The sequence below is a fragment of the Armigeres subalbatus genome, chromosome 2 (genome assembly GCF_024139115.2).
Source record: "Armigeres subalbatus isolate Guangzhou_Male chromosome 2, GZ_Asu_2, whole genome shotgun sequence".
Classification (NCBI taxonomy): Eukaryota; Metazoa; Arthropoda; class Insecta; order Diptera; family Culicidae; genus Armigeres; species Armigeres subalbatus.
The window spans coordinates 323,175,544-323,188,040 of record NC_085140.1 but is presented as its reverse complement, the minus strand read 5'-3'; the positions used below and the strand labels follow the sequence as shown (position 1 = coordinate 323,188,040).

The following is a 12,497-nucleotide window of genomic DNA, read 5'->3' as shown; positions in this document are numbered from 1 at the left end:
GAATGATTGAAAATAAGATCAGCTGTCCTACAACAGTACTATCGATAAATCTAATGGGATTACAGTTCGCCCTTCGTGAAACTTTTTCTCTTCGATATTGATTTATATCAAAGCATGTTGAAGAATATGTTTCGCAGGTAACTGTGATGATCTAATTGTAACAGTTCAAGATCATTTTTATGTTAATGAAATCTCAATACATTTCGATAATATGATTTGCCGAACAACTCATGATAGAATCAACAAAATAAAAGGCTCGTGCATAAAACAATATCACTTGAGAGAACAGAGGTCAATTAGGGCATCTGTTCAATTATTGAATAAATAAATTAATAAAAAACATATTAATAATACGCTCCTAAATTCATCTTATTCGCATACAAATTATACCAGCTCAACTTTTTTTGTTCTTTCTTATTATTATTAACAACAAAACGAGAAGGTAGAAGTAAAACAATCTAGGTACGCATCATTCTTATGAATAATACAAGAACCAGAATCTAATAGCAATGACTCATATACCCGTACTATATTGAAATAACAGATGGTTGAGGAATTTTACAAATTCAATCCAAACATTGTTCTCACATTGTCCTCACAGTGGCCTAGTTTCAAGAAGTCTAATCTCCAATCGCAATAATAAATGAATACCTACCAAAGTAATATTTGTTCTATATCACCTTATATGTACATAGATATCGATCGTACAAATGGTCTTGTTTACAATCATCTCGCTTGGTTTCGAAACGGAATAAAAACAATGTTCTCCTTATCTTCATTGTCGGCACGGTCCCTATACCCAAACGAATTGCTAAGGTATTTTTCCATTCCCATTGAATTTGCTTCTGTGCGCGTTAGCTGTGATGTTTTTAAAATGTACGTGCGATGCAGCATTAATATATGAACAAGCTTTTGTTTTCAAATCTATTAATAAACCACCAATACATTTCCGTGGTGTTTTTCTTTCCTTTGTTTCGAAACAAATAATGCGTGACAGAAATAACATCTTCCTCAAAATAAAAACTAATGACCACATTTTTTGAAAATCAGTACTTGTATATTTAAATTATTCCTCAAGCATTATTCAGTAAGCACAAAATCATCACAAATGAAAGTAGATCAGATTCCAGTTGGCCAGGCCATGGCAGTCGAGAGCTCAGTTCTTGGGCTTTTCCTTCCGATTTTGCTCGGTGTTCCGCAGCTTGGTCGTTATCTTCCGGGAATGGCCACTGGGATCGTAATGGTTGGTGTGTTCGCTTGCTTCCTTCTTGGATCGTTGCTTCCCCGAGTGCCCCGAGAACATGTGCTTGTCGAACTCGAAATTGTATCTTTCGTACTCATCGAAATGAAGCTCCGACATTTTGCTTTTCCGCTTTGTGTTGCGTTGCCTTGGAAGCGAATCAACTGCGCAGCAGTTATTGAAATATGGGCACCGAATCTGTGGTGGAGATTGGAAAAAAGGGTTATGGTACAATAATGTAGATCAAGAATCAAGATGGAAAATACTTACTTACTCGGATTGAATAGGTTTCACTTCAAAACTAATATGCTAATTATTAATAACTTTAACTAATTTTGCTTTTTTTTTCTTGAGCTGTATCCCGTGTGTTCACAATCGGACGGTGTTCTAACGAATGAGCAAAATATGATGGAGTTTTTTGCTCTTTGTCTACTTCCCTGAGAGTTTGCCTCTTGATAAAGTCTCAGCGAGTGTCATTATCATCATCACAATATGCCATCATCATCATCAATAACATCCTTGTCCTTGATGCGTGTTAGTGACTTTGCAAATATATTTGTTGCACTCTTTACTCCTACACGATAACCCGTTACATGCTCGTCGTTCTACGTGAGGGTGGTAGTCATCCTTTTCTTTCCCTCTACTGCGAGATTGGATCCCGTTAGTATGAAGCAAGTTGAAGATAGAAACTTTGGTATGCGTGTTGCGTACTCGCTAATCAATGTACGTTATGGGACAGGTAGAGTATATATTATTTATTGTAACATTTTGAACATGATTTATGTTCATAGCTTATCTATAAATAATCTTACTGATAATGATGATAGTCTTGTAGAAGAAAAATTATTAGGGCGGTAGTATTCTTCGTTTTAGTTGAGTCAATAAAAATTTTAAAAAAATCATGGTATAAGGGGTAATTCAACAATGATGTCACAGGTTTTGCGGGGGTGGGAGGGGTGTAAGATTTTGTGACTCTACATATACTAGGTAAACAGAAAAGCGTGACAGAGGGGAGGGATAGAAATCTCAAAAAGTGGTGGTCGTCATATTTGAATCGTCCATAAGAGTTTTTGAGCTTTAACTACCCGGTAAAAATTGTTTACTCATTAATGGGTACTTTTTCTCTGCTATCTCTTTCTATCTGCTGAAAAATTTACCCATTTCAGGAGAATAAGTGGATTTACTCATTTAAATGAGTAAATCCACTTATTCTGCCAAAATGGGTAACTTTTTCAGCAGAGGGAAAGAGATAGCAAAGAAAAAGTACCCATTAATGAGTTAACGCGTCCGTTTTTGCCTCCTGAGCCGACGTTCTGATGGTCCCATCTGGCAAATTTTCAATACGAAACAATAGGACAGGATTCTGCGTCGAATGCAAATTGTTGCGAGCAAATCGATTAGAGATAAGTGCCTGAAAAATGAGTGAGAAATTTTTGTGATGTTTCGGTTTGCTCATCAGCCTTCTCTTTCTTCCGACGGTTTATTTCTTCTACGTATAGCGAATGGACACCCGGATAAAAATATACCATTGACTATTATGTGAGAACAATTAAATTACATTATATTATATAGTAAACAATAGGTTATACAGTTATTGAATGGGTACATCAGATGTTCTAGAATATTAAATACAACACTAAAACTTTGTTTTCTATTGTAACATTTTCAATATATTGTTTTTCTTTTGTTTGGGCAAATTTTTATTAGGAATGAGAAAAATGAACAAAAAAACATTTTTTTAAATCATACATTTTTAATGTTATGTGCCATCCAGACTAAGAGCTATATCACTTGATATAGAGTAGCTTGACATCAAAGTTCACATATCTTATTTTCACTGCAAATAATGCATATGACATCTCATGTCAAGATTCTATATATCAAGTGATATAGCTCGTAGTCTGGATGGCACATTAATCGACCCATTGTACAAATTTAACCATCCTTATAAACAGTCTGTTAGAAATAAAAATTTTGGGTTCATACACTAAACCCCCGATTTGAGTGAAAAGTACCTAATATTAGATACTTTTTTCTAACCGTGTATGTTTTCTGACGAAGTTTATATTTTGTTTTGACATCCTCAACCATAGTTGCGTGAAAATATTTTTTTCAAAATGCCTCCGAAGAAAAAAAATAATGCCTCCAAGAACGGTGAGTAAATACCCGCAGTTTGAAATTAGATAGAAAATAAATCTTTCATATTTATTTTCAGCGGGAGCAGCAAATAAATCCGCCCGTGATCTTGCCCGAGACACTCGTAAACGTGCAAAGCTCTGCAACCAGGGATATTTATTGGAAGCTGTAAGTTTAATGAATAACGTTTGTAGATTACCTCACGTGTTCAGGGGTTTAAAATGACCGATTTTTACATGACGTAACATTTTTTTAATGAAATTAATTAGTAATAAATTCCTACTCCTAATTCTTTCAAGCTCGATGAAGCAATGTCCAAAGGGAATGGAGCCGGTTTCACCAACAGTGGCCAAGTTTTTGTAGCGACAAACACCGCTAAAAGCTCGACAGAGGACAATGGGCAAAGATATTCCGATCCGCTGAATTTAAGCCAAAAGGCAGTTCAGGTAGACAAAAATCAGTATGCCGAAAAACGTTCGACTGCTGGCAAAAAACATCGGGCAGGTTTTGAACTCATAACCAATTGTACAATGACAAAACTAATTCTCAGCGTAGTCAGAAAAATCGTCAATCGATTCAATCGTTGACATTATTTAAAATAGCTAGTCAAACATGACGTCGTTGAAACCAGGTTTAGCTAGAAAGCTAGTAACCGAGTTTACTGCCAACGTTTTGAATAACCCGACGAAAAGCTCTTATCAGCGATGGAAACGTCTGATCCCAGATTATCCACCGAGTTGTAAGGGAAATGAGCTGAACAGTTCCGTTTAAGATGCCTTCGATGACTGGGATGGTCTAAATACAAGTCCACAAGTCCTTGCCAGCAAAGTGTCTGCTGATGATATGCAACCAGACTCAAAGCCCGAGGGGTCAAATGATCGATCACGTATCCCAGTTCCTTGTCTGTCCCAAGGTCGTGGTAATGCATCTCGGCCAAGAAATCGCGCCTTCTCAATTCTTTCAACAAGCTCTGACGAAGATTTACCGAATGATAGGAAACTCGCTAGACCTGGAAATAATAAATACGTTTTATACACTCACCAGAGAAAGTACAGCAGCGGGTTGCGTAGGAGAAAACAATTTGTCACAGATTACAACATTGGCTCATGCAACACGAATCAACAAAGGCATCGCTGAGAAAATCGCTAACTTGAACAAAGCAATGAAATACGCAGTTGCGTGTAAAGTTATTCGGGACGTTGAGTGTCAATCTGGCAGCAGATCATACATCAAAATAACCAACGTGACAAACTGTTTTTTCTTGAATTTCTTGATTTATTTCTTGAATCTTATGTGACTTTATTTTTACTTCACGTGGTTAGTCATTAACCACAGAGCATTTTCATAAACTGTCTTCATTTTCACTTCACGTGGGCTGTTGCCAGACACAGGACATTTTACTTGAATTGTTACGTTACTTTTCATCTGTTTGTTATGTTTATGATAAACCAAACCATGTTTGGTAAATTTTAACAATGTATGGCTTTCATTTGATTAATAAATAAATATTCATATCAAAAGCAGTTTATTCAATTTTCTAGTAAAATACTATCGAACAGTAAAACTGGTGTTACCATACACCGTATTGCAGAACTACTTATTTCATTATTATTCATAACAATACGTGCATAATACACCTTTTTGTACAGCTACTTCAGAGAAACAATTGAATTTAAGGTAAAATTCATTTAATGCTCAGTTTTATCAACTATTGTTTACTATAAATCGAATTGTTATGCGAGAAAAAATGTATGAAATTTATCAATTTTTTGTATTGTTACGATGCTTAGCCACTCGTATATTCTATTGCGAAAACTTCGTTTACAGTTTAGTAAATAGTTCATAACAACACATTCTAATGTATTTCTATAATTGCATCTACAATATATTCTATATTAATATCATTGTTTTGAATGGTAGTGTTACAATAAATCGTATTGTTTTTCTAAAATATTTTTTATTCGGGCATTCTTAGCCCTGAAGATTAAAGATTTTGGAATTTCCACATTGTCCATACCACCTTTTGCTGCAATCGCGTTATACACTGTTCGGCGCGCAATCACCGATTCCTCCCGAATGTTGTCGAATAGGCATTCAGCATTTACAGAAAACACCCTCTCTACAGCCGAGTTACCATGAGATAAACAGTTTACAATTTGAATAAATTGTAGATAGTTCTTTGTTTTCATCATTTAGCAGATATCGCCAAAACACATCTACGCGGGTTTTCTTTCGATTGTAGTTCTCATTTTACTCATCGATACTGCCTGTTTTCCTTATCTGCCAGAACCGCGCTAATTTGTCCGTGATTAGTAAGTATGGATAGAAGTTTATCCATACCTTTCTTTGCTAGATCCTTGTCTGAGATAATCAGATGATGAGTGAATATGTTAGCGGCGATCTGACCAACAACTTGCAGACGATTGACTTCAAAAAGGTTCGGCATTCATCGCGAAAGTGTAAGACATCCTTCTCCTAGGTGTTCCGCAATTTGCCAAGCTCATATTTGACATCGAAACCAACGACGACATTCTTGACGGTTAAATGAATTTTACAGTCGTTAACAGCCTCCAAAGTTAAAGAAGAAAGCTTTTGCATACTCTCTGGTTTCATGAATCGCTCTGCCAGATTCAGCATCGTATGAGACAAATTAGAATATAAGAATGGAACCATAGATTCATCGGTGTGGTAATCTCTTAGAAATGGTTCCAGCTCACCAGCTACTGATTTGAAGCAGGCCAGCTTTGGTAGTAACAAAGGGTCAGATAGTGCATTCGTTACGTCACGGAAGGATTTACATGTAGGAACAGCCTTTATCATGTCGTACGCCGTCAACGAACTTGTTGATGGAAGCGACTACTTCCATTCCTCGTTGTGCAACCACTGCGTGTTTAGGGCCGATGCCCACGTAGCATTTTTTCAACGCTGCGTGCACGTGGCGTTGAAAAAACGCAGGTGTGCATCGGTGCGGCGACGCTGCGTTACCGCTTTTTCCCGATGCACACAGTACTCAGTATATAATGCAACATCTTTAAATAAGTTATAGATACCACGCAAAAAAGTTTCGATACTCCAATCGGCAGCAATTATCTTCCTACACTCAGGCAAATTGGCTATCGAATATCATAATTCTGCCTTTTGAAAATTTGCAATAAGTTTTGGATTTAAAATTCAAAAGGACTCATTATGAAATAAATTTTCATGGTCAATACAAAACATAACATTTTCTTAAGGCACATTTATGAAACTACAATGAAGCATTATAAACGCTGTACGCTAGACATGATTTAATCCATAGCCCTACCTTATGAATCGCAGAAGTAGTATTTGGAGGTCATAACCATGCCTTATGAATTTCGTATTTTTTTAAGAAGCGTCCTAATTAATTCATAATGCAGATTTATGAATTCATTATTGCATTTTGCAATTATCTTGAGTTATAAACATGCGTGATTAATGTCAGATGGTAATCAAAATTTTTTGTTCATTCATATAGTTATGCATACATGACATGTGATTTCATATTTGCGTTTCGGTTGTATTCGAGGGGGTATGAAAAAATGGGCGATGGAGAACGCGTTTCAAAATATCTTTGAATCTAGAAAAAGGTAATTATTTTATTCGAATTAAACCTGTTCCCATATTGGGCCAATTATTATTTTACCGTTGAACACTATATTGTTCATCGTCGACACTTAAGAACACTTCAACTTAATATTTTTTTCACACCCCCTCGATGATGAATTCAACGACTTGAAAACTTTGCAATAAGTGAGAACATGATTCTCTTGACAGAAGCGCTTTCCTTCCGATTAGGGTAACTAAAATAAGCATGATGTCTTTCATAAAATGCCTTATGATTTCCTTCAAATCAGCTTTGAACAAAATTTCAAAAGGTGTCTCATGAAATTCAATCCATGCAACGAATAAACAACATACGTCCGCTAATGAAATCTAAAGAGCTGAAGATGGAAAACATGAGAGACTTATGTTTCAAATATTTCCATCAATCTTGTAGATTCATCATTTTTGCCTTATGTATTTCGCATGTTCATTTGCCTGAGTATGCTTTGCTGTAGGATCTATCAAAGTTAACACCGTCTTGTGTCTTCTTATTTTTACTTGGATTCGTCTATAGTCATCAGTACTGGTAGTTTTCGTGATCGTCATGTGAAAGCGAAAACAGTGACATTTTCATTTTCAAGACACCAAATGAAAATGTAGCGGGTTCCCGGTCACCTGTCACATTACAAGCAGTCATGAATCATGATGGAAATGTTGCTTTGTTTTGAAATCTAAATATCTAAATAGTCGATAAAATGATTATATTGTTCCTGGTTTTTGAGTTAGAAGATACAATATTGAAGAAGAAACAGTTTGTTTACAATAGTTTGATGCGCTTTCATGAAATAAAAATCCGTGAAAATTTAGCGGGAATTAGGGGGAATAGAATGTAAATATCGAGTGACCTCTCTCAATGAAAATGAAAATCTTAATACTGATAGTCATAGTGCGTAGCAGCATCACAAGTACGCGTCGGAGAAAGATGCTGCCATATTGTATTCGCATGGATGACACCAGTATCCCTAATATGAAATTCTAGCTCAAGATTCTGATTTAGTTTTATTGCTGTTAGTGACTGGTAAGGCGCATTATGGAAAATAATCCGGTGCATTAGTCCCACCTCTTTGTTAATCGGTATGGGTGCAAAAATTATGTGCAACCATAACACTCAACAAAGGACGGGGCTAGAGGGTTCACGTCATTGACTACAGAAAAGCTGCATTTCCGCGCGCGAGCCTTTTCGTTTGCAACATTCGGACTATCGGTTGCTTGTTTCGCTACGATATCGCCACTAGGGGAATTAATCTGAGTTTTGACGTAAACTACGTCTAAGGGGAAGACTCTGATACAGGGTGTAAAACGGAAATTTCCAAATTCGAGACCGTCACGAAATTAGGATAGATTTCAAACGCTAATAGCTATTTTATCTTTCAATGGATTTTCGAGATTGTATTATCAATCGAATCGGTAACTCTCCAGCATTTTTTTTAAGCCCATTGGAACTATTGATTATCAACGTAAAAACATTAAAAATTCCAAATCTTTAAAAACCCAGTAAAATTTCACAGTTTTGTTACGACCGCCGTCTGCAGCTGGTTCTTGCGCTCTACTTTTGTGCGGTGATTTGCACAAAAAGTACAACATAGAACCAGAGCAGTGACCGCGGTCGGAGCAAAAAAGTAGTGTTTATGAAAAAGTGCTACAGATGCTGGACATGTTCATGTAAGCAAGAGGTGAATATTAAAATTGATTATCAACTTTAAACAAGGTTACACTCTAACTTTTTTGACGGATATTGAGTAAAATTTCTGTGGGATAGAAAGAGAGAGCAATGCAATTTTACTCAGTTACTGAGTAGGTGAAAGTTAGCGTGTATCCTACTATTTAGGCAGCATCCCTTTAAAATAGCACTTCAAAAACATTTAATCGCCATTTAATAGGAAATTAACTATGAGATGCATTGATCACTCTAAGTCGAATAACAATCGGAGAAAGGCATAATCACCACAGCGGAATAATAAATTTGGGGTTTTAAAAGAAAATTTTAAATTGTCATATCCAACCATTTTCATATATAGTGAGTTTTTTTTTTTTTTTTTTCGAGAGTTGACCAGCTGTAGTCTTAATAGACTGGTATCTCGGCTGGGCTCTCCATGTGATACACAATACTAGCAGACGACTCAAGCTATGTTGCTCACTAGGTCACTGCGGCCTGGGTTTGTATTGTGATCATACCGATACATTATTCTTTCTATCTACAGTCTGTCAATTATAAACCGAACAAATAATGGAAGCTCAACATGTACATAGATGTTTTCTGAATAAGTAGTTAACATGTAAATTTAATTATTAGTTACTTGGAGCCGACATTCAATACCTAATAGTAGTCTATGTTGACAACAGGTGGTACTGTTGCCATTTCCAAGTAACAATTTCGAATAAAGATGTAATGATATCATTCTGGTAGGGTAGTTTCAAAATAGATTAATTTAAGTACTATTGTAATAAATGGACACATTGAAGAGCTTCCTTATTTTAACACGGTTGAGTATCGGATGTTTGTCAATACGTCGTCGAGTTAATTGTATCCTATCAGTCACAGTAATGTCATATGTTAAAGTTTCAGTAGTCTAATAGTGATCATTATACAAAATTTCTGTCCAGTTGTTCCGTAATTGCTTTTTTGGTCAAGTTCTATTCCCTTTTCTAATAATCAAACCTTTATTATTTATTAAAATAATGAGGTCTAAAATTCAGTTATTCAGATTCAGGGTATACAATATTCAACGCATCATATGGTCTATCCTCATTTCCGTAAGTGGTCAAGTTATTAGTCTTGTAGCAATAATAGTGGTACTAGTTATTCTCTATCTTGTGAGTGCAATGGTCTCAATTAACTATTCTAAACAGAACTCTGTCTCTTATCTTTCTGTCCACCGATGGTCATGTATTTATTTTCGTTTTTTATTATTTATTTGATATCTTTAAATTTCAGTCATTTATTTTACTATCGGTCATTTATTTTATTATAAGGTAAAGGTCAGCGAATTTGTATTAATACGAGAAACACTAAGTCATGTCCGCTATATATCCGCTAATTTTTCTAATTAACCTAATAGAAGGAAGAGAGAAACAGTTTTTTTTTGCGTTGATCCATGCAGCTAGAGAGACTAAAATAAAAAGATTATCGAGAAGATATAATAGATACATTCACTATCTCCAATGCCAAATTAGTAAATCTACAAATTCTACTTTTCACTACTAAAATTCTACTTCAGCTATACGGGTACAAAATGAATTATTGTTAGCTACTACTACAAGTATAAATAGATGTATGCTACACGCAGAGAAAATCTACCTTTTTGAACTAAAAAATAAAATTATTGAAATATTTTTTAAACCCAAATATTTTATTTTTAAAATCAAAACAGAAATATATTTAATTCAAAAATTTTCATTGTTGTTTCTACTGCAATCCAGTGTAACTAGTTTGTGGAGTAAATATTTGAAAAAAAAAATACAAATATAATTATTGTGATTTTATTTATATATATAAAAATAAAATAATTGATAATCACAAGAAATTTTATATAACATTGAAAATAAATTTTTGATTATAATATATTTTTTTTTGAATTTAAGAAAAATATTGTTGAAAGCAAAAAATTTTCTTTTTGAATTAAAAATATTTTTTGTACAAACAAAAAAATATATTGTAAATTCAACAATTTTTATTTTGTTTGCTGTTTTGGAACATTGTAGAAACAACAATATTTTTCGTCTAATCAAATCTGATTTTTTGTTGAATTCAACAACTAAAATTATTAGCCGGGGAACAATAATTATTTTTGTTGTTTTTATACATAATATCATTGAGTTTAAAAAACATTTCTCTGCGTGTATTTGGATAAGCGTTTGTTTCAGGGTCTTGTTAGTATTAGAGTTATGTTAGTTAGACCCCTACTGAGCCCTGCCGGCACCTCCAAATTTACCAATAGGCAGTTGTTGTTAGATCGTGCGACACTAACTATTAGTTAACTTGGAGGCATGGTACCTCAAGTGTTTGGTATAACTGTTGACCTTATTTAAGTAAGATGTGATAAAAGTTTCTCTACGGAGCTTATTTTCAAACCATTACCATTAAAATAACGATATTCTTGTGAAAGAGATATAAAAAATGGAAAAATATCCTAATTTTTTTAATTTAGTGTTGAACTTAACCTTTGTTTGAAAAAAGCACTCTATTAAACAACAAAAATAAAAATAAAATAAAAATCTTTTTAAGACACTTGAAATATCAACGTCAAGCCCCTTATCCATGGACAGGGTAACCATTTTCATATATAGTGAGTTACGCCAATTTTGTTCGAAACATAAATGAATTGGTGTGCGATCGAACATGATTTGCGGAAAAACTACACATTACACGCGGCAAAACGTTTAACAAAACAAACCTCGCTACCTCCTGACCCCATATCGGGACCAATTTGCGATTTGGGCGTAACTTATTTTGTAAACAAACCTGGGAAAACCACGGTACTTATCCAACAGAATAGGCTTTCCTCTGTCAGGTATGTGAATTAGTTTTGGAGAAATACGCTTGCATTCTACGGAATCCGTAGAACAAAGTTTGTTTACAAAATAAGTTACGCCCAAATCGCAAATCGGTCCCGATATATCCAACATCCCAATGGTTGTAATTTGACTAAGCACGCATGCGCGGTTCGAAGTTTGTATGAGAATTACTATGAAAACAGTAAATTTTTCGGAAAACCGTTTTGCTAAAAATATATGAGTACGTCGGCAACATAGGAAACTTAGCAAGTGAATAAATCGTCTTTATTGCAAAACAATTTCAGTTGAGCACGTAAAAGAATAACATATCAATTTCCTTTTTATTTTCTTTATAACTTTGCTTACCAAAATCCGATCGGTTTGCAACAACAATCGTCTTACAGATTTAGAAATATTCTACGAAATCTTCAGGTTGATTATATTTAGGGGGAAATCCTCCAGTGCCGGACACATAAGCCATTTAACAAAAAAAAACTTTAACTATCCGGATTATGTTTCCTTTTATACCATACTAGCAGAACGTACCCTGCGTTGCTCGGGTTTTTACGTTTAACGTTCGAAATGTCATTTTCTGCGTTGATTGCGACGCCGCACTCTAGATCATTTTTCGATCGATCGCATTAGGTTTTCTCCAAACTCGCTATTGTATTTTGACAATTTTCCCAACTTTTCCTTTAAAATTTACTAACCTTTTGCATATAGAAACACAGCTGATCCCAATACGAATCGATTAGTGAGGAAATCTCGCAAATCGGTCATCCTCTTCGTGAGTTATAATGCCTCAAAGGAAGAATAGATAGAAGAAAGAAACACAAAATATGACCATTGACCATTGATGATTCACACAAACTTTGAATTTGATCATTTGAACACGTTTTTCGACGATGAATTTTGGTGAAAAATTTTACGATTTAGAAAAATGAATAAAGACATCATTCAGAATAGTAATATTATTCACGTGCTTTAAGTTGTAAATATTAAA

The 12,497-nt window shown here is 34.7% G+C and overlaps 2 protein-coding genes across 10 annotated transcripts in view; both read right to left on the bottom strand.

Moving 5' to 3' along the window:
• The window catches only part of LOC134212694 (protein smoothened), a 53,666-nt gene that overhangs the window by 23,806 nt on the left and 17,363 nt on the right, over positions 1-12,497 (bottom strand). The gene's annotated exons all lie outside the window — the stretch shown is intronic.
• Positions 1,028-1,676, bottom strand: LOC134216836 (nuclear protein 1). 2 transcript variants are annotated; one of them, XM_062695628.1, is made up of 2 exons: positions 1,515-1,676; positions 1,028-1,438 (listed from the first exon to the last, which is right to left on the bottom strand). In XM_062695628.1, the coding sequence occupies exon 2, from the start codon at positions 1,358-1,360 to the stop codon at positions 1,157-1,159; it is 204 nt and encodes a 67-aa protein (XP_062551612.1). In that variant the 5' UTR covers positions 1,361-1,438; positions 1,515-1,676; the 3' UTR covers positions 1,028-1,156. The 2 variants fall into 2 exon arrangements, with proteins under 2 accessions (XP_062551612.1, XP_062551611.1); XM_062695627.1 differs by having other exon boundaries at positions 1,511-1,671.